This window comes from Protobothrops mucrosquamatus, unplaced genomic scaffold, assembly GCF_001527695.2.
Source record: "Protobothrops mucrosquamatus isolate PMUCROS unplaced genomic scaffold, P.Mucros_1.0 scaffold1363, whole genome shotgun sequence".
Lineage (NCBI taxonomy): Eukaryota > Metazoa > Chordata > Lepidosauria > Squamata > Viperidae > Protobothrops > Protobothrops mucrosquamatus.
In genome coordinates this window covers 221,183-244,329 of record NW_015387554.1, presented here as the reverse complement: position 1 = coordinate 244,329, position 23,147 = coordinate 221,183, and the positions used below count along the sequence as shown (strand labels likewise).

The following is a 23,147-nucleotide window of genomic DNA, read 5'->3' as shown; positions in this document are numbered from 1 at the left end:
CACATGACTCTGGGACACTGCAACCATGATACATATGAGTCAGTTGCCAAGCATCCAAATTTTATTCACGTGACCATGGGAATGCTGCAAAGGTCATAAATGTGAAAAATGTTCATAAGTCACTTTTTTCAGTGCCGTTGTAACTTTGAATGGTCACTAAATGAACTATTGTAAATCGAGGACGATCTGTACACTTATCCATGTCTTCTCAACTCCAGAAGGCTGTAGGCACTAGCCAGAGGGACAGAAACCATCAGGACTGGATCCAAAGGCAACTTAAAGAGTGGGCGGGCCTCAGGACCATTTTATCTCCCAAAGTCCTTGTTTTGTTGATTCACAAATCAACTACTCTTGCCTTATTGATTTTCAAGTCTGGCAGTAGTTGATATGACTTGTGCTCAGGCCCAACTTTTTTTTTGCCTTGTTCAGGAAACATCTTTTTCTTTTCTTCCTTAGCAACTTGGCTCTTCTCAATTATCCTGAGGGATCTTTTAGACAAGATTCCTGGCTTTTATCCACCCTGCTTGTATGCCTGCTTCATCTTAAGGTGTGGTAGCTTCAGCCTAGTCTCACATGTGCTCAAGGAAATGAAAACAGTAAAGTCCAATTATGTTTTAGTTACAAAGAAAATATGCATTTGGATGTTTCTCTGGGCACTTACTGTAGTTCAAATTGTCATATGCTAAATGCAAAAAAAAATTCCCAATCAATGGAAGCTGCTGCCTAGAATTTAGAGTTATAGGGACATTATTATTCTTTAAAATGTGCCAAGAGCCAACAAAGATCAAAAGAATGGTTTAAAAAGTTTTTACATTTTTCAAACATTTCATTTAGAAGTACAGACATGGAAAGAGTCAATCTGCTAACTGTGAAAATAACAAATCAGGAGGGGAAAAAAGTTTTTAAGATTTGCAAATATGACTTGCTTACAATTAAGAAAAATCATCTGTTATCCCAACCTGAATCCAGTTGGTATTAAGCATATAGCCCACCTGAAAAAATAAGAAAAAAATCAACTAAATTCCATAGTATAAGGACCCACTTCAACCCCACATCTTAAGAAAGCAGAACTCTTGGAGACAATTTCTTCCAACAGGAACTTTTATTAAGAGTAGTTGATAGCAGGCATAATAGACAGGATCTGAGATTTCCCGTGCAGAGTGATAGATTAAGGTATCCCCAAATTAGACCCCACCCCATAGTCCACCCATCCGGTATGGGACGGCCAATCCCCAGGTGTTAAGTCCAATGTAGGAAAAGGGGAGATAACATCAGCCCGTCTCCAGTTCACACAGCGATGGTCAGCGGCTTCTTCCTATGAGAGCGAGAAATAAACCAGGCACTGGGTTACATTCCTTATTTCCTCCCTTGTTCTAACTGACAGTTTAGGAAGATAAAGTTCAGAGAAAGACATAGCGCAGGAAGCAAATTGTTACATTGTAGTGGGCAGCAGACACAGAGGCAATAAATGAAACAAAAGGTTACATTGTAGTGAATAGAGGAAGCAAAAGCAATAACCCCGCAGGCACATCCCCCCTCCCCCTTGGGAGTATGGCAGAACCCAGGGAAAGGTGAGATTTGTTTTTAAGTCAGAGGGGATAGATAGAAATGAAACAGAAATGGGTTCTGACATCCTGTCCCCCTTACAAATAGAAGAAATCCACCTGTAGAGAAAACAAAACAAATATAGAGGTTAGTCTGGTTTGTTGGGATATTCTGTATGAAACTTCTTTAGTAGTTTAGGTGCTCTGACGTGACGTTTATGGACCCACTTGTTTTGTGAGGAGGGAAGGTGTTTCCATGCTACTAGGTATTGAGTTGCCCCGTGATACTTTCTAGAATCTAGGATTTCTTTTATCTCGAAGTGTTGTTCTCCTTCAACCATGATTGGAGGTGGTGGGGTGTGCGACTGTTGTTCTCTTTTCAGCAAGCTGCAGTGAAAAATTGGGTGTATTTGCCTGAGGTTTTTGGGTAGTTCTAATTCTACTGTTACTGGGTTTATGATTCTTTTAATTGGAAAAGGTCCTATATATTTGGACCACGTTTTTTACAGGGCTATAGGGATTTTAGGTATTTTGTAGACAAATATATCATTTCTCCTACAGTGAATGTTATAGGTTCAACTCTTTTTTTATCCGCTTGTGTTTTGTATGCTTGCCTAGCTTCGTCTAAGGCATTCCTAACCACTGGCCAGGTGTTTTGTAATTGTGATATCCATTCTTTCAGTGATGAGATTGCTGGTTCGTTTGGGGTTAGTTCTGGCATAGGGTTGAAACTCTGACCGGTGGCTACTTGAAAGGCAGTGTAGCCTGTGCTGGAGTGGACTGCATTATTGTAAGCAATTTCTGTGAAAGGGAGTAGGTCCGTCCAATTTGTTTGCTGGAAATTAATAAAGCATCTTAAGTATTGCTCTAGTACTGAGTTTGAACGTTCTGTCTGTCCATTGCATTGAGGATGATGACTGGATGACAGCCCCTGAGTGGTTCCTAAGAAGGATAAAAATTCCTTCCAAAATTCTGATGTAAATTGCATTCCCCTATCAGATATGATGTGTTGGGGTGCCCCATGCAGTCTGTAGATGTGCTGCATGAATAGTTTCGCTAAAGTTTTCATGTTGGGGATCTTTTGGCAAGGGATAAAGTGCACTTGTTTGGAAAACAGGTCCATAACCACTCAGATGACAGTGTTTCCATTGCTTTCTGGTAATTCCACTATAAAATCCTTGGATATTTCTTTCTGAGAGGCTGAGGGATTTGCCACTGGTTGTAGCACTCCGTTCGATTTCCTTTGCAACCTCTTAGCAGCTGTACAAGTTGGGCAGCTGGCCACATAATTTTCTATGTCCTTTTTCATGGATGGCCACCAAAATTGCCTTTTAATTAAATGTAATGTTTTTACAAATCCAAAATGCCCTGCTGATTTTGTATCATGGCATAGCTGCATGAAAGTGACCCTCTGGGTGGCTGGTATATATAACTTCTCCCCCACCCATGGCAGTCTGTCCCTGATCGTGCACACATGTCTATTTTTCTGGAACCATTCATCTGTTTCTAAAGTTTTCCGGAATTTGATTCCGGTTTGGCTACCCAGCTGCGGCTTTATTTTAGCTTGGGCTCTGGTGGTTACTGGCGCTGCCAGTTGTGGTTCAGGCATGAGTGGTTTAGAATTGGTGGGTCACGTGCTGTTATATTGGGGCATGCGAGCCAGTGCATCTTCCAGGAAGTTCTTTCTCCCCGGCAAGTGTTTGAGCATAAAACGAAATTGGTGAAAATGCTGGGACCAGCGGGCTTGCTTGGGAGTGAGCTTCCTGGGTGTTTTTAATGCTTCCAGGATTTGTGGTCCATCCAGACCTGAAAAGGGATTTTATTCCCTTCAAGGAAATGGCGCCACATAAGTAACGACCATCTCACAGCGTATGCTTCCTTTTCCCACATAGCCCAGTGCTGTTCCATCTCAGTGAGTTTCCTGGATGTGTTCCAATACCCCTTCGTCGTTTTCTTCAGCAAAACTTTGAATTGGTAGCATCCCATTGGGCAATTAAATGCGGTTTTCCATTCATCCCCTTCCTTAATCCTAACGCGGTAATACACTTCCCTTAGGTCTAGTTTAGTGAAAATTCTTCCTTTCGATAGGTGGGATAACATGTCCTTCATGAGGGGTAGGGAGTATAGGTTACTTTCACTGATAGCATTCAGGGCACGGTAATCCATGCACAAGCGCAAAGTGCCGTCCTTCTTCTCTCTAAAGAATACCGGGGCGGCTACTTTATGGTTGGCAGGTTCGATAAACCCCCTTTCTAGGTTTTTATTTATGAACCTTTCCATTTTCTCCTTCTCCTTAGGGCTCATAGAGTATAGTCTGGGCTTCGGGAGTTTTGCCCCAGGTTTGATTTCTATGGCACAATCCATTGGTCAGTGAGGGGGGAGCTCATCCGCCCGTTCCTCACTGAAGACTTCAGCAAAATCTCGGTATTCCTCTGGTATTTTGGGTAATCCCCTTTCCTCTCCCATCGATGCTTTCTCTGTTCCTGGGGCTTGATAGGGCTCTTTGGGGTGTTAGGTTTGCACAATCCCCCTTCGGGAAATTGAGTTCTGCCATCCTCCAATTTACCCAGGGGTTCCATTTCTTTAGCCACTCCAGCCCTTGGATCACTAGGCATTCCATGCCTGGGGTCACTACAAACGTTATGTCTTCCTTGTGGTTCTCCAGGGATAGGTGGATCGGTAAAGTGGCTAGGGTAGCTGGCACCCCCCCTGTTATGGACCCATCTAACTGGCCGAACGAGATCGGTTGTTTCAGCCTCCTCACTGGGATGCCTAAGTTCCCCACTAGCGTTGGGCTAATGAGGCAGCGGGTGCAGCTTTCATTTTGACACCTTCGGGCATGGAGGGGCTAATATAGTCACTGTCTTGAGGATGAGTGCAATGGGTCCACTTACCAGGGGTTCGCCCTCTGAGGTGTCGTCCGAGGTATCCACTGGCTCTGCCACTTGGCAGAGGGTGGGGACTCCACAGCCTCTGTCGCCCTCATGGCAGTTTCTCGTGGCTTGGCTGGGGATTTCCCTGATTTCCTGGCCGATGATTGGTCTGGGTTGCATTGAGGGGCTTTTGAGCAGCACTCTATGGTGTGATGCCCCTCTCTCCCGCATTTGAAACAGCCCGTTGACTTCTTGGCCGTAGCCGGTGGTTTTACTGGCTTGTGCATTGGCTCAGGAGGCGAGCGGCCCCATGGTTTTCCTCAGCGGTACCTCTTCAGTAGGTCGATCTCTGCTTCCTCCGCCAGGACGTACCATTCGTCGAGTCGGCGTGGGTCCCCTTGAGGCAGGCAAGCATCATACAGGTCGTAGTTTAGGCCATCTTTGAAGTGGCTAAGGAGGGTGTCTTCTGGCCAGTTCAGCTTGTTGGCAATGGCCCGGAATTCTTGTGTATATTTGGCTACCGGGCATCTGCCCTGCCTCACCATTTTGATTCTCTCACGGGCCTTTTGATCAGCCAGGTGGTCCTCAAATCGCCTTCTCAGAGAGGACATGAAGTGGTTGAAGTCGTAGAGCTCTGGGGCATTGGAATCATGCAGGTTCACTATCCAGTCTGTGGCCACCCCGTCCAGAGTGGATTGCACGATACGGATATGGGCTTTGTTGCTGGGGATGTCTCGTCCGTATTCTTCCATGTAGCTAAGGACTTGGGTTAGGAACAACCCCAAGTGTTGCGACTCCCCCCTGAATTTCATGTCCAGCAGCGGGAATCTTTGGATGGATCGGTGCCTTCTCCACCAACGGATGGATTGTTGCCTTCACCGCCGAGAGTGTTGTCTCCCATCCTGATTGCCATCTGCAGGTCGGTGGGCAGTGGGGGCTGCCGAAGTGGTAGCTGCTGTCTCAGCAGACATCCCTGGAACTACAGTTTCTGATTCCCCCTCAGTATCTCTCCGGCTGCAGCCCAAGGTATTGGTGCAGCTGCGGGGTTCAGGTTTCTCCTCCCCGAAAGAGCCAAGGGTTCCTTTCATCAGGTCAATAGCTTTCTCTAGGATCCAGTTCGAGTGCTGTGCACAACCTCCTTCCTCTTCGCTAAGGTGCAGGTATTTCTTCATCTCTTGCTTCCATCCGGGTTGGTGGCTGTCCCGTCTCAGGGTCATCTTCCTCAATTTCTTTTCCCACTCGTCTTTCTTGCCAACACTCATTGACCACCAAGGTTTGTGGTTGCAAGTTTCCACCACTTCTTCTTCTGAGGAGTATGACGACTCAGATCCCGACAGCTGGCAGGGTCCCTGCCAGAGGGGGGGGCTCCCCTTTCATGCTGGGTTCTTCCTTCCCTGACCCGTCATCCGACATTGTAGATTTTGCAAAGTCTCCTGGTAAGGGTCTTCCTTCCAGGTTGACTATTACTGCAGATCCTGTCTAATGTAAGGACCCACTTCAACCCCACATCTTAAGAAAGCAGAACTCTTGGAGACAATTTCTTCCAACAGGAACTTTTATTAAGAGTAGTTGATAGCAGGCATAATAGACAGGATCTGAGATTTCCTGTGCAGAGTAATAGAGTAAGGTATCCCCAAATTAGACTCCACCCCATAGTCCGCCTGTCTGGTATGGGCCAATCCCCAGGTGTTAAGTCCATCATGGGAAAAGGGGAGATAACATCGGCCTATCTCCAGTTCACACAGCGATGATCAGCGGCTTCTTCACACCTTCCTCTGAGAGGCAATAAACGAAGCAAAAGGTTACATTGTAGCGAATAGAGGAAGGGAAAGCAATAACTCCACAGGCACATCCCCCCTCCCTCTTGCGAGTATGGCAGAACCCAGGGAAAGGTGAGATTTGTTTTTAAGTCAGAGGGGATAGATAGAAATGAAATAGGAATGAGTTCTGACCCATAGACTGTAAGTGGATATATTGTAATAACTTCCCTGGCCATGCTGATAGATTTAGTCTCAGATGGTTGGAGAATTCAATTATTGTGTCCTGGGATACAAGTCATCATTTATATTGAAGATGCTAGCTTCATTAGGAAGCTTAGTGTGGTATTGTATGATCTCCGTGCAGCATTGAGTTTACAGAGGCTATCATCAAATATTCACATAGGAACAGGATGATCAATTTACCTTTCCCCCAGCATGATCACACAATTACAAGGGGAAGATTGATCTAGCATAAATCCCCCTGCAAGAATAAGAAGGTTTCTAAGATAATATACTTCTGAGATTGAATCTTAATAGCTAGCTAGCACAGCTGTTCAGGATGATTAAGAAGTTATGATGATGATGTTGAAGTTTCAAATATCCATTATAGAAATACGAGAGGAATTTGATAGAGGGGGAGTTCATCTTCATGCTTACTTTTGACACAGATGACACTGAAATGTTTGGAGCTTCATCTGCTATAATTTAATGAGATTCCCTTTTTTGAGTCAACAGCAGTTTTATTCCTGACCATCTCAGCTTATTTGAGTTAACTTGAGCGATGAGCATCTTTTTGCATAAATGTACTGTGGGGCTTTAAAAAAAGCAGTAGTTCCCACTTTCTGAAATCTTCTATGGATCCAAAGGATTTCATCAACTATTTCAAGTCATAAAAAACAAACTTTTCAGGGCAAAAGTTTTGAGAGAATAAAATATATGCAACCATTGTCATTTTCAACTATCGTCATTGTCACTGTCATACTAACAGTCTCGGTAGCTTAATTTGGGCCTAGTTTGGGAACAGAATCAGACTGAAGATAAGTTTTGCTGGAAAATAGGAAAAAAAGGAAGTGTGGCTCTATTTATCCTGCCCAATCTTTCAGCTGCTTTTGCAATTGTCAAGCACAATATCTTTTTAAACTGTGAGCTGCAATTTTCACTTCTACTTACAGAGATAGACACAGAAAATAGCAGTTGTTCCTCTGCACAATGGTGGCTATGCCATGAGATGCCTCATAGCAATGGTTGTTCAACAGCTATCTGAACATCCTGGAGTTGGTCATGAAAAGTTTTGGTATCATCAGTAAATTGATGCTCAGCTCTACTTCAGTAGAGAATAAAGAGGATGACTTTGATGGAGACAGAGAAGATCTGTTACCAAGGCAACAAACAGATAAACATTGCAGAAGTCCTGATGAGGAAGGGATCAGATAGGCCCTGAATTCAAATTCAACTGAAGCTATAAGTTAAGGAGTAACACACTTAGATTTGCAAGATGTAAATAAAAGTAGATCACCTGGCATCTGTTTCTTAATCTGGACTACCTCATATGATTGATAATGCCTAAACTCAGTGTAAGCAACTTGCTAAATGCAATTAAAGAAACTACAGTGCTATTAATTAGGTTTCAGGTTCTGCTTATGACATCAAACCCCTAAACAATCTGTGATAAGAATGTTGTTCGACTACCTTCTCTGTTGCCCATCTTGCATTTATGAATGCAACCTCTCTATGACAGCACCTTTGCTTGGCAGTGCTCTACCCCATGAAAATTTGAGAGACACTGATGTTCTTGGGGTGCCATGAAAATAAACTTTATTGTCATTATTTGATGTTTCCATAATCAGAGATCTAATGATCCTAGGAAAATAGCAACAACAATTATGAAAGCCTGAATGTATTGTGTCTTCCTACTTGTGCACTTTTCAGAGTCAGCAGACCGGATAGTGGGAAATAGCCTGCTAGATTAGATGGATTTTGGCTTTTAAAGTTGAATAGGACTACACTATTTATTAAACTACTGAAAATGTATTCCACTTATTTGCCATTCACACTGTCTGTGTTAATTTCTGCAAATGTTGATGCTTTATTCTCATTCCTTTGATTGGTTTACATGTAACTTTCCATTTCTACTTCAGTTTCATAGATATATTGAATATATCAGGAGAATATTGACAATGTGACCAAAATAAATAACAATCTATTTCAACTAATTCTGTAGGCCCCCACCTGTGCATGAAGGTGCCCCCAAAGGAACCCAAGTGGTTGTGGTAACAGCTGCTGCCTTGAATCAAACAATTGTCTATTCCATTGTTTCAGGAAATGAAGATGGTAAGTTAAAGTGGCCTTGCATTTGGTCTCAGTAGAGTATATTTTTAAGGAAGAGGGGGTGGAGGGTGAAAGTAAAAAATCCAAAATGGAAAAAAGTAAATTTAACATATTCTTTTTCAGATATACAGCACAATTTTAAAGAAGCTATTTTATCCATGCCTAAAATGTCTATAACACCTTCTTTTCTGCATTCTAGGGATGTTTACCATTAACAATAGAACAGGAGTTATCTCCATTCAAAAATCTCTGGATTATGAAACTGCAAAAAAATATTTGCTTCGGGTGCAAGCAGATTCATTGATAGTAGTCCGTTCTAATTTGCCAGTGCCATCCAAAAGTAAGTTAATTTATCTTTCCTTCTTTCCTTCTTTTATTCTTTCCTTCCTTCCTTCCCAAAAATTGGATATGATATCTGTTGTTCTTTTCTTGAAAAATTAAATAAAATAAAATTAACAAATAAAATTAACCTTTTATTTGATTATATCTGCTATGCTAAACATAGGGGGTATAAACCCTTGAATCAACAAGATAGGAATAAGGTCCACCCTCTTCAAATCTCAGGACATATGTCATCCTATAATATTGATATAATATGGAATATCATGAGCAATATATAAAATATAAAATGAATAAAATATATTCATTTTATTTTCATTAAAGATATGAGCATTCCAGAAAATGGGGATATAAGTTCAATGTTAAAAGTTTCTTAGGATTATTCCAGAAAAAAAAATCATTATTTAAATGAAAAACAAGAATTAAACATTGCAGTTCTTAACAATGAGGTAGAAAGCTATGGAGAGACACCATAATTTCTGAAAACTAGTTGCTCCAGCAATTTTCATGGGGGAGAGTGCCTTTATTTTTCCTGCTTCTTAGCAGTTCAGTGCTTACAGTATGTTTTTATTTATATTTTTTCCTCCCAAAGAAATGAAGGGTAAACAAGCTATGTCAGCACCAAAGCTTATTTGATTAGTTGCTAATTTCAACAACTAATAAGCAAAGCCAGAAGGACCTAGGATTGAATAGATCTAAGACTTATTAACATATACCAATAGAATTTTCAATTTCTATTTCTGTCAACATTGAAAATGAAAGTTATACAGCCTTACATTTTCCAATGATCTCTTCAAGACTTTTGAGGCATATCTTCCCAACTCCGCAGCTTTTGTTTTTTGGACAGGGGTTAGTGTTTAATATCATCTACTGGGGAAAGTCAAAACAGGACAGATAATTGTCCCAGCATTGCGGGGGGGCACGATGTCACAGGTGGTCCACAAAAGCTTGAAGAAATGTTATGCTTTAAATCTTGAGCTAAGTCTTGGGGTTCCATGGCCATGGCCGTGGTCCATTGTATTAGTTGTTGAAATTCACAAAAGTATTTAAAGGGGGTCCGTGGTGAAGAAAAGGTTGAGAGCCACTGACATAAGGTATCTGGCAATTTTTGATAATCTTAAATAAACATTCTTAGAATTAAATAAGAATGAATTATAAATTGAAATGATCATAATGTGTGTGACATTCTGATTTATGAAGATCTATTTGCTTCAACCCAATTACCAAACTCAATGAGCTAAAGTAATAAAGCAAAGAATAGTATTTTATAGGTTATTCTATTTTTACACAAAAATAGAAAGATTGCATATTTTTTTTCTTTTTAATTTACTTTCCCTACAGAAAAGAAACCACTTTTGCTTCTTTTCCTTTTGGCTATATAACTTTTAGACCAAACTAATTTGCAAATTTCTATTTACCTTCCAGTTTATAGCAGAAACGAAATGTAATAAAAACTTGGGTTTGTTCTTATATATTCATTACAGAAGAATTGGATTGTCTCCCTTATTGACTGTTGCCCATTATAAACACATTATGCAGTTAATAAAGAATACTTTAATGGAAAAGGCCTTGATTTCAATGTGACATTGTTTGTATGCCAGGGATCCTAAGTCCATTATATGAAACCCTGGAGAATAGTAATTGTAAGTCCTATTGAATTACTAAATGGATCATTCATGTAATTTTGTGTAAAGGAGCTCATACGGTTATAATTTTCTACTATAAAGTATGCTTTAAGGATAAAGAATAAACTTCAAAGAAATAATGAGACAGGATGTATTGTAAACAACATTTACAAGTGTTCCATTTGACTTTAAATCATAATAATCATGAACCAAAATATTACATAATAAATCTTGCAGGAACATCAAACATTTGGCTAAATACAATGAACTTCAAAGCAATTAAGATTTTTTTTTTTACAAGGACAACAAAAACTTCTCGCATTTCATTTATATTTTTGTTACAAAGGTTTGTCCTTGTAATTTTTTTTAGTTCCTAAATGATATGCTACAAATGATACTTAAGATGAAATGATTGACTGAAATTATTTTTTAAAAAATAACATTAACAAATAATACCTTTCATTCCCGTAGAATTGCTAGTTCTTCCAGGGGAAATAAATGTATACAGTATTTGTATTTCAGTGAATATCTATCTAATGTTAAGTTTCTTGCCTTTTACTATAGAAGACAAGAAATTTAACATAATTAATATAACAGGGGATCAGGCATTTTAGAAAGTGGGAAACTTGAAAAAAACTTTATGTGCTAAAACAGCATTAAATAATATAAAACAGTATTCTGAAGCTTCTTTTTCTTTATTAGCCAAATTTATACATTCAGATCTTTTTTAATATATTGTATATGCATGCCCTTCTGCTATTCTTAGTCCTTGAACATTGCCAGGGAAATCTCTCAACATTGGCAAGAAAGACTATAAAATGGGGCAAAACTCACTTAACAACTGCATCACTTGACAACAGAAATGTTGGGCTCAACCTTTAGATCAGGGGTATTAAACTGCCGGCCCATGGGCCGGTTGCATCATACAGAGGCTGCACCTACCCCAGCTCTGCCAATGCAAAAAAAGTTGCAATACGTCGCAACACATCACTTGACGTGGCAAGTTTGACACCCGTGCTGTAGATGCTATTACAGAGAGAACCATCATATTCCTTTCTTATCAGAGACTTCAGAGCATCTTAGCTGATGAATATGATCTGACATTTTGAGAAGCTGCCATGGAATAACTGAAATGTTATCCATAGCTAGCCATGTAATAACCATTTATTGAAACATGAGATTGTTACCCATCACCCTCATGAATTTCTCAGCATACTCTCTTCAATAACACTCTAATTTACCTTTGATAGGAGGAGGGGCATAGGGGATAAACTGACATAGCCCACAACTATCTCTGTTTTTATATGTATCTAATTTGGAGCCCAGATATATTCTTGGAAATAAGGAGCTTGATAGGAACCAAGTTAGGTGTCCTTCCACCATAACTTGGATGGGTTCTATATAAAAGTACGTTCTTGTAAACCAGGTCTCAGATGAAATACTGTGTCAACAATCCTACCGGGACCTTGAGTAAAGAAGGACACGAAGACAACTCGACTCAAGCAGCAGCGGTTTACTTTAAGGCAAATGTTGGCATCAGGAGAGACCTACAGCAACAAGGCTCTTTGCTATACAAAGTTCGCGCTGGGAGCAACTGCCTCCCAGCGCTGTTTAAATACATTTGTGCTAATGCTACCCCACCCTCCACCCAATTAGCTAGCAACCGCACCCCCGCCCAACAAACCACAACCCCACCCATCAATCATCCCACAACCCCACCCTCCTATCATCCAACCAGCACCTGGCCGTAATTAGAAGAAGCAGCTGATCCAGTTTGTCCGCATGAATGAGGTTTCCTCTGGGGACATCCTGCCCTGACAGCGCTCTCTCTGGTTCGCCACCTGTCAGCTGTTCGGCGGCTCAAACTCCTTCTGCACAGGCGCAGCTTCCCATGCCTTCCGGAACCGCCCGTCAGCTGTTTGGCGGCCCGAATGCCCCGCTGGAGTATCGCGGCTTGCTCTCCCTCATCGAGATGATGAGCTGCCTTGGACCCAGTGCTGGTTTTCCTCTTCCTCCACTGTGCTGTTCTTCACCTTCCCCCCTCTTGTATGTCGAGCCTGGGAGGGCTTGACAGGCGGCCCCCCTACCAGGTGTCCTCCTGGAAGTAGGCAAAACATATAGTTAGGTTGGTGTTGTGGAAGTTGGCACAGTTCCCCTCCCCCCTTGCTTCTGGGGATGTTTGTGATGGTATCGGTGTATTAACCGTGGTGCATTGACATCTGCCTCCCCCACCCATGATGTCTCGGATATTGGGTATCCTTTCCACTGTACCAGGTATTGCACCCGCCCCCGCTGATACCGGGAATCAAGTATTTTCCAGATTTCATAATGACCCCCCCCAATTGGACCGGGGTTTTTTTGTACATGTTACTGGTTTCAGAAGACCACTATGGAGACCGGGTACACTTTGCCAAGGTTGCGGGGCAACTGTAACCTTACCGTTACTGGATTTATGACCCGTTCTATCTTGAATGGCCCAATATATTTTGGACCCAATTTTTTACATGGCCTGTGCAGCTTCAGATATTTAGTGGATAGGTAAACTTCATTGCCGACCTGGAAGGGTTTTTGTGGAGTTCGTTTCTTGTTGGCTTGTCTTTTTGATGTCTGTTCTGCTTTCTGTAACTCTTTCTTTACCGACTTCCATACACTTTTAATTTGGAGCATCCACTCGGGGGGTTGTTATGACCCAAGGTCTCCCTGAGGGCATTCGGGAATAGAGACAAACTCCGCCCCGTGTACGACTCGGAAAGGAGTGAACCCTGTGCTGCTGTGGATGGTGTTGTTATATGCCACCTCAGCGAATGGTAGGAGGTCAGCCCAATTCGTCTGTTGATAATTGATGTAAGCATGTAACATTCGACCATTGCGTTGGCGCGTTCAGCTGCTCCGTTTGTGCTGGGATGGAATGCAGAACTCAGACCTTGGGACAAACCGATAGATGTGATGAAATCTCTCCAGAATCGAGCGGTGAATTGCACACCCCGGTCGGATATGATGCAACGGAGCACTCCGTGTAGGCAATAGATATGTGTTATAAATAGTTTGGCTAACTGCCAAGCTGATGTCGACTATAAAGTCCATGCCAATTTCTTCCCATGGACGATTGGGGTCGGATACCTGTTGTAGCAGGCCAGATGGTTTTCCTACGTGAGGTTTTGTAGTCGCACACATGGAACACTCTCGGACATATGTCTCTACGTCCATTTTCATACCCAGCCCACCAAAACTGCCGTTTGAGCAGGTGCAGGGTTTTTAAGAACCCAAAATGACCGGCCGACTTAACATTGTGGCCTCACCAAAGAACCTCCACCCGTAAGGATTGTGGGACATATACCTTATCACCCTTCCACGCCACCCCATCCCTCATAGTCAAAATATGGGGATGGCCCGCTAACCATGGATCCGTTAGGAGTGCGCCTTGCAGATTCCGTACCAGGTCTTCCACAGGTCGTACTACCAAAATTCTATCCTTCGACTGCCTAGGGGGAGGTATAAGGGCCTGTACCACCTCCTCCCGCTTGCTGTTGTACTGTGGTTTCCGTGACAATGCATCCGCAAGAAAATTCCTCCCATCCGGTACGTACTTTAACCGGAACTGGAAACGCTGGAAATATAATGCCTATCTTACATGCTTTGGAGCTAGTTGCCGAGGTGTTTGCAATGCCTCAAGATTTTTGTGGTCAGTCCACACTTCGAAAGTCTCTTTTGCTCCTTCTAGGAAATGGCGCCATGTGGCCAACGTCCACCTCATGGTGAATGCCTCCTTCTCCCAAATCGCCTACCCTCGCTCGGCATTGGTTAACTTATGTGAGGTGAATGCACATGGTTGCAAACTCCCCTGTTCATTCCTTTGTAAGAGTACCGCCCCTACTGCCACGTCACTAGCGTCCGTTTGTACTACAAAGGGGTCCTCTGGGTTGGGATGTCGTAGGACTGGCTTCCTTGAAAACAAGGCTTTTAAAGTCTCAAATGCCTGTTGGCACTTAAGCGACCAGGGTAACAGTTGGTTCGGCTGTGATTTGTTACCCGTGGCTTTTGTACGAAGTAACTCCGTTAACGGTAAGGCCACTTCAGCAAAAGATGGAATGAACTGTCGATAAAAATTTGCAAAACCGAGAAAACTCTGCAGTTGATGGCGCGTTCGTGGCGCTTGTTAGTCCAGGACAGCCTGCACTTTCGCTGGATCCATCTCCACCCCCACCCCCCAGATATTCGGTACCCAAGGTAATCCAATTTGGTTTGATGGAAAGCACACTTTCACATCTTAACATACAATTGTGCATTGAGGAGCTTATGCAGAACCTGTCAGACTAACTGCACTTGATCTTCCTTGTTAGCCGTATAAATGAGGATGTCGTCCAAGTATACAAGAACTCCTTGGTACAAATGCTCATGCAGCACTTCATTTATTAGCTGCATAAACACAGCAGGAGCCCCCTGTAACCCGAACGGCATCACCCTGTATTGGAAACTCCCCAATGGACTGTTGAATGCAGTCTTCCATTCGTCCCTCTCTTTTATGCGTACCCTGTAATACGCTTCCCGCAAATCAAGTTTTGTGAAGATCTTTCCTTTAGCTAAATGGGCTAAGAGGTCTTTCATGAGCGGAAGGGGATATAATTTCTCCACACATACTCCATTTAGACCCCAGAAATCCACACGGAGGCGCAACCCCCCCATCCTTTTTCTCCTTAAATAAGACAGGGGCCACAACCCGTGAGCGGGCGGGTTGGATGAAACCTCTCGCCAAATTCTTATCAATATACCTCCTCAACTCAGCCATCTCATTCGGGGTCATAGTGTACATGCGGGGCTTTGGGAAGTTTGCACCTGCCATGATATCGATGGCACAAACAGTTGAACGATGAGGTGGTAATACATCACATTCCTGTTTGTCGAATACTTCTGCGAGGTCGGTGTATTCCGATGGAAAGGCAACATCCCCCATCTCCCTGTTTACTTGTTTATTCTCACTCTCTTTTCCCATTTGGACCTGCTCATGGGGAGGTGGCTGGGGACCCACACCAATTCGAACTCTTCGGTAACCCCCTTCCCACCATTTATCCAACCAGGCTAAGCCTAAGATAACGGCCTCTGTCATGGAGGGGACCACCACGAAATGAATCATCTCCCAATGTTCCCCTAATTTCATCCATACTGGTTCGGTAAGGTATGTGGCAGGCACCCCTCCCAGTAGGGACCCATCCACCTGCTCAAACCGCACTGGTTTGCGCAAGGGCCTCACTCTAATGCCTGCTTGCCATAATTTTAATTATAAAAAAGGTAATCCTTTTTTATATGGTGCCAGAACTTTCATAAAAGAGCATTTTTCTTTTGGCGTATAATGTTCATGGTGTATTCATACTGGCCGTTTTTGCTTTGATTGTCTCTTTTTCTGATCTGTGAACAAAGTGATATTTTGGGGATCAAAGCTCCTTTCCTGGGATTGCTAACAAGACATCTATGCAGAAATAGTTGTTTTTCTTCTTCCTGGCTTCACAGCTTTTCAGCCAATTTGTAAAACATTCAAAACACACCTCTCCTGCTTGGAAGCTAAGTACGAAAAAAAGCATCATGTGAAATGACTGGAAGATCACAGGAGAGGCCAGACCTGCTTAGAGAACAAAGCCCCTGGGCCATGGACCAGGCTGTGGCATGCCAGCAACCAGGCTGCACAAACAAGCAAAGCTCCACCCACAAGATGCAGGCAGCACACAAAACCACGCACCCTCCGGTCTGCTGAAAAACCTCTTTTCCCCATTGACTTTGCTGGTCAGAAGGTTGCAAAAATGATCACATGACCCCGGGACAGTGCAACCGTCATAAATATGAGTCAGTTGCCAAGTGTCTGAATTTTGATCGCATGATCATGGGGATGCTGCAACAGTCATAGATGTGAAAAATGATCATAAGTCACTTTTTTCAGTGCCAACTTGTAACTTCAAACAGTTAGATTTCAAAAAATATTAGCTTTTTGGTGAAGAAGTGTATGCACTATAGCAAGTAATAATGGCGAATATCTGTAGCTCCGATCCGATGTAGGATGAGGGTGAAAGTTTGTTCTCTTTCTACCCAAGTGAATCAAGGAAACCCTATCTGAGGCTGTTTCATCCTCCTTTGCCTAGAGAAGAACCTCTTGCATATTATTATCAAGATCTTTAATCTCAACAGGTACATAGTTTTGATCCCTATGTCAGCCCTTTGAGGAAGACCAGAATATGAATTATTAAATGGTTACAATAACTGATTCTTTGCAAGCACCTCACATTTCTGCTTTGGACTTTGATTTTTTTTTAATCTGACCATTGTCTTGGTTGGGGTTCTTACTGCTGTTTCCTCAAGGTTATTTTCACAGTCCATTGCACAATGTCACTAGAGACCCAGTTGGCCTTATCGATACTGAATGTCTTTCATTAATTCCAGTTCATTTATCAACTGTACCCTTTCCTGGACAGAGACAACCTCACCACAGTTTTTCATACTCCAGTAACTTCCCCCTGGATTATTGCAATGGATTGCTTGTGTTGCTGCCTTGGAAGACTGGAATTTTTACTTGGTTCAAAATAAAGCTTACTGAGATCAGCTCATATAATCATATTATAGCAATTGCTACAGTACTTAGGGTTATATACCACCCCACAGTGTTTTACAGCAGAGGCCCCAACCTTTTGGGCACCAGGGACCAGTTCTGTGGAGAACGGTTTTTCTGCAGACCAGAGGGGGCGTGGTTTTGTGTGCTGCCTGCATCCAGCAGATGGGACTTCACTTGTTTACGTGGCCCAGTTTATTTTATTTATTTATTTATTTTTTGGATTTATATCCCGCCCTTCTCCCGTAGGACTCAGGGCTGCTGACAATCTATTTAAAATACATACAAAACAATACAAATTTAAAATTAATTAAAAGGAATATTTAAATATTTGTCGAATTTTAAAATATAATTAAAACCCCCCTAAAAATTGCCCTAGGCCAGTCCTGCAAGCTGGAATAACCAAGTCTTGAGGGCGCGGCGAAAGGAAGGGAGATCAGGGATAACCCTGATCTCTGGGGGCAGTTCATTCCAGAGGGTGGGAGCTCCCACAGAGAAGGCCCTCCCTCTTGGGGTCGCCAGCCGGCACTGTCCGGCTGACGGCACCCTGAGGAGACCCACTCTATGGGAGCGTACCGGTCGATGGGAGGTACTCTGCGGCAGGAGGCGGTCTCGAAGATATCCGGGTCCGATGCCATGGAGCGCTTTAAAGATGATAGTCAACACCTTAAAGCNGGACCAGCTGGAGCCTCCGGGTGCTCCTCAAGGGGAGCCCCATGTAGAGAGCATTACAGTAGTCCAGGCGGGAGGTGACAAGTGCGTGAGTGACCGTGCGTAGGGCGTCCCGGTCCAGAAAAGGCCGCAACTGGTGAATCAGGCGTACCTGATAAAACGCCCCCCTGGTCACGGCCGACAACTGGTCTTCCAGCGTCAGTTGCTGGTGTGCTGCGGCCCAGTACCAGTCCACGGAGCGGGGGTTGAGAACCCCTGTTTTACAGCACTCTCTGGGTGCTTTACAATGTCAGCATATTGCCCCCAACAATCTGTGTCCTCATTTTACTGACCTAGGAAGGATGGAAGGCTGAATCAACCTTGAGCCCATCAGGATCAAACTCTAGGATGTGGGCAGAGCTTGCTTGCAATACTGCATTCTAATCAGTGCACTATCAGGGCTCCTTATATTATGCTGGTACTTTGCCATGCAGTCTAGCTGCTGGTCTACTGAAACCCTCACAGCTTTAGAGCAGATTACCTAAAGGAGCACCTTTTCCTGTATGCACCTACCTGGACCTTAAGATCTTAAAATGAGACCCTCCCCAAGGTCCTCCCATAAAAGTCATTGTGGTGGTTCTGAGCAAGAGAAGGGAACATTTCCTGTAGTGAACACCCTGTTTATTAAAATAGTGAGTTCTGGTCTACTGGTACCCATATTAGCATCCTTTTGGCAGCAGATGTTTTCCCAGGCTTTTAAATAGTATTTAAATGCATTCTAATCCTATATTGTTCATATTGTTTTAGGTTTGGAGAACAGCCTTGTTCCTGCCTAGTTTTATATTTATTTGATTTTATTACATAAGTTTAACTAGAATTATATTTTTTGTTTAGTAAGTTTTGGTTCCTGGAGAAAAAATAATTTAAAAAATAAATAAATAAATAGACTGAAAGAAATATTGCAAGTCAAGGGGGAGGTCACAAAGCTGAGAGCGATAAAATAAATTTAAAAAAGAGAAGGAGATTATGAGAACATTACCAGAGGTCCATTAAGATCAAAAACTATATTTGTTAGGCAATTTTTAAAGGCAGCCAGCATGTACCAAGGTAAGGTCAAACCAGGTATAGCATTATTTTTAATATATATAAGTTGTAGCCTTCCAGCACTGTGCATCATTCCACCATGTTCAGTAATATCTATGACATCATATTTATATTCCTGGGCTAGGATCTCCAGATCTTCTTGTTTGTTTCCCATACTTTTTGTATTGGCATAAAAGTATCTAGGAGTGGACTAGGAGTGGCATGATAGCAGTGTTCCAATATCTAAGGCAATATCTATACCCTGGACCCCTAGAACACTTCTGATATAATCTCGCACCCCTCACAAAAGTTTGAAATAACGGCAACAAATTATGCATATACACTATAATTTTGAAAACCCCAATTTTCGCACCCTGTGGAATATCGTCTTGCACCCCCAGGGGATGCAAGCACCCCTGGTTGGGAACCCCTGATCTAAGGAGTTGTCATAAAGAAGAGGGGATCAACCTATTCTCCAAAGCACCTGAAGGCAGGACAAGAAGCACTGGGTGGAAATTAATCAAGGAGAGAAGCAACCTAGAACTAAGGAGAAATTTCCTGCCAGTTAGAATAATTAATCAGCAGACTGACTTGCCTCTGGAAGTTGTGGATGCTCCAACACTGGAGATTTTTAAGAAGAAATTGGACAACCATTTGTCTGAAATGGAATAGGGCTTCCTCCCTGAGCAGGGGCTTGGACTAGAAGACCTCCAAGGTCCCTTCCAACTCTGTTATCCTGTTATCTTAGTCTGTAGTTGGCACTCTTTAATGATCTGACTCTTGTATTTCCTATCTATATAACCAGGGCTTTTTTTCTCATAGAACACTCAGAACGGAGTTCCGGCACCTTTTTTTGGGGATGGAACCTTGTAGGGTAGGCAAGGCGGGTTGTATGACGTGTGTGAGTTCCAGCACCTTTTTTTTTTTTTAAGAAAAAAAGCACTGTATATAACTGCCTACCTTGTCAGCTGTGTCCTCAACTTTGGTGTTTCAGAACCCTCCCTTCTTTGACCTGGACTAGAAAAACTCCAAGGTCTCTTCCTGACAATTGATTCTATGAATCTCTAAGTACTTTAAATATCTCCTGATGATCAGTACAAAAATCTGGTAGATTTTTTTTTTAGTTCCTTTGTGGAATAAAGAACATGCATGCTGTGGCATACAGAGACCAAAGTGCCATTAAAATCTAATGAAATATGTTTTTGCAAACAGATGTTCATTGAATTTGGATTATTTTTTTTGTGTCACATTTTTCATTAAGTCAAAAATAGCTTTTGATGAACAGGTCTTCCATTAACAGAAGGGCATCTCTAGATACTAATCAAAATTTTGAGAGCTGAAAGCACGATATAGGAAATGTGTAGTTTTGATTGGAGTGTTATTTTTTTCATGATTTGTAGATATAATAAATTTACACCCCTACACTAAAGCCAAAGTCTGATATTTAAAACATCAAAGTTTTGTTAAATTACCTCTCTTGTACAATTAATAATAGGATTTTTTTATTCAGTTTGCTGCTATAATCCTATATTGCTCCTTTGTTTTCTATTAGAATCAGTTGGAAGCTATGGGGTTCAGTATATGTTTTGGGGGTTTTGTATAATGCTTTGTTGTTATTAATAATATTAATATTCTCTCCTGCAATATTCTTTTTTCCCTATGTACCTAAAAGAACAAGATATGGGATTTTAACATGCACTGGAGAGCAAGACTATATTACTATATTGTCAAGCAGATGTTTTATTATGGTCAGCTACTCTTTACAACCTTGTTAGAAGGCTAGAATTAAATACTGAATGACTCATGGCTATGCAAAAACCAATAAAATATATGCCATATATAAGAATGAAATGATGATGCAAAATGAAGAATGTTAATTAAATGTCAGTGAAGATTAATTGGATAGATATTTGAAAGTATCCATATAATCCATATCTAAGAGGAAGAAACGTTTTAAGAGTTTGATATCAGAAATCAGAGCAATTTTCATTACTGTATATGACACAGAATTAAAAATTCTTGAACTGCTCTTCACAATATAGTTGCCAAGTAACAGCACCATATGACTTATTCCTTTGTTTGTAGCAGCCATGGCGATAATACCCCTTTGTGTTTGCTTATAACTATATTGATGTCAAACAAGACTGATGACAGGGTAAAAAAAATTACACTGAAGCAATCATTTTATATGGCACATTAGTATACAAAAAAGCTCATAGCATGTTACTGAATTGTGAAAAATCTGGTTTTATGAAAGTTAGGGTAACACTGAAAATATTAATTATTTTTAGGTGGCGTAGGCTGTAATCATATCTCTGAGTTATTAAGTCTATCTACAGATATAATGGATTGTTCTTTGTCATAACTTCTTTGACAATAGAACTCTAAATATTTGAAGAAAACATGGGACAATTAGATCGAGGCAGAAGAAACGGAAAAAGATTCCATGGATTCATTGATCCAGAAGAGTAGAATACCATGTTTTCCCAAAAATAAGACTGTTAAGTCCGGAGAATAATGGCGCTTGAGACGAAGCATTTCTAACAAGTCTTTATTCTCTGCTTCCAAACTACAAACAACCCGAGCAGAGGCACGCAGGCCTCTATTTATACCTTCTGATCCCCGGGCATTCCCAACCAATCACAAGGCGGTATTTTCCTGCCTTGCGCATGCGCGCAATGCCGGCGCCACTCAGTATGGTCCCGGGCAGCTTTTGCAAATGCCCGGGACTCTTGCAACGCCCCGAGCCTGCTTTTGCAGGCTCAGGACACAACACCCCTCCCCCCTAGATGAAATAATACTGCGCCCAACATGGACACCATCATAATAATGATTTGTATAAATACTGTTGTATTAAGGTCACATTGTGTGTGTAAGGTGTGGGGCTGTTCCGTCGTACAGAGACCCGATGGCCCCCACATCGTTTCCGTAGAGTCAACCAGCCTGGACCTCTAGTTCAATTATTAATATATACATGCTCACCTTACGTAATCTGCAAGGTATTTGGGAGGGCCTTTGACCCTTAGTGACCTTCTCGGACCTGGAGAGCTTGTAGTGTTTTCCCCGTTGCTTCCCACAATAGGTGAATTGACCTGTGGTTGTCTCGTGACTTCTGTTTGACTTTCCTGCCCATCTCCTAGGCTCGAGAAGTCAGGACTCTGTCGATCGCTATACCTGGTTGACCTACCACCTATGGAGTTTTCCAACCCCTCTGAACTCATCTCCATGTTTCCTGATGGAGTGTGGTTTTCCTGGCACCTTTCTGTAGTGATAGGGTCTAGGGAAGCCTCCCTGTTAGCCCTTATGCGTGGGGACATCCTTCTATGAGGCATTTCTGCAAAGGACCTGTTACCCCTTTGTTTTGCCTGCTCTCTTGTATGTTGTGAGTTGTGAGTATGCTCCCAGTCCTTCTCCATGTCTGGAGCATTGTTTGTGAGGTGTGGATAGTTAGTATACCTCTGGTGGGACTCCCAGGCTGGAGTGTGTGTGGGTGTCTGTGTGCCCCCTTCCCCATGAATTGCTACCTGAATCTCCTGTGGAACTTGGGTGTTGAGTACCCGTGTCGTTCCCCACAACTGTTGTTGGCAGCTGATTCTGATTCCCAGAATGCATTCCCTATTCCTCCTCCCCCCCTAGAGGAGACTGAGGAGGAACCCCAGGCGAGTCCCGCCTCACACGTAGTTGATCAATGTGGCGGCGAAGAACGTGGCCGTCGTCCAGGGACACCTCGTAGGTCAGAGGCCCCGAGACCTTGCAGACCACAGCTGGGACCCAGAGGTGTCCAGGCCCGTAGTTCCTGGCCCAGACAGGATCACCTTCACGCAGGACCCGTGGTGGGTGTGGCTGAGACACCTGTGAAGCTACATGCTCCGGATGCAGCCTGTCCAATTTAGTCACGAGCCAACGACCCCAACGGAGTTCGGCCGGGCACTTACCCGTGGCAGTGCACGGAGTAGTACAATGGGCTAGAAGAAAGTCAGCCAACCTGTGATGCCAATTGCCGTAAGTCAGCTTCTTGAGGGCGTCCTTGGCGACGCGGACCATCCGTTCAGCCAAACCGTTGGTGGAAGGATGGAAAGGAGCCGAAGCAGCGTGGCGGATCATGTTGGCCTGTAGAAATCCCTGAAACTCAGTAGAAGTAAATTGAGGACCATTATCTGACACCAGAACATCTGGCAGCCCGTGTGCAGCAAAAATGTTTCTCAACACTTGAATAGTCTTGGCAGCTGTGGTAGAAGACACAGGCACGACCTCCAGCCACTTGGAATGGCTATCAACAACAACCAGGAAGAATTGTCCCTGAAAGGGCCCAGCATAATCTATATGTATTCTAGACCATGGAGTGTGTGTTT

The 23,147-nt window shown here is 42.7% G+C and overlaps 1 protein-coding gene across 1 annotated transcript in view; it reads left to right on the top strand.

Annotated features, from left to right (window-relative positions):
* Window positions 1-23,147, top strand: part of LOC107292515 — a 219,424-nt gene that overhangs the window by 18,286 nt on the left and 177,991 nt on the right. Inside the window, exons 4-5 of the mRNA XM_029285170.1 lie at window positions 8,399-8,508; window positions 8,705-8,845. Of these exons, the coding sequence (XP_029141003.1) occupies window positions 8,399-8,508; window positions 8,705-8,845 (251 nt within the window). The remainder of the gene's footprint in view (window positions 1-8,398; window positions 8,509-8,704; window positions 8,846-23,147) is intronic.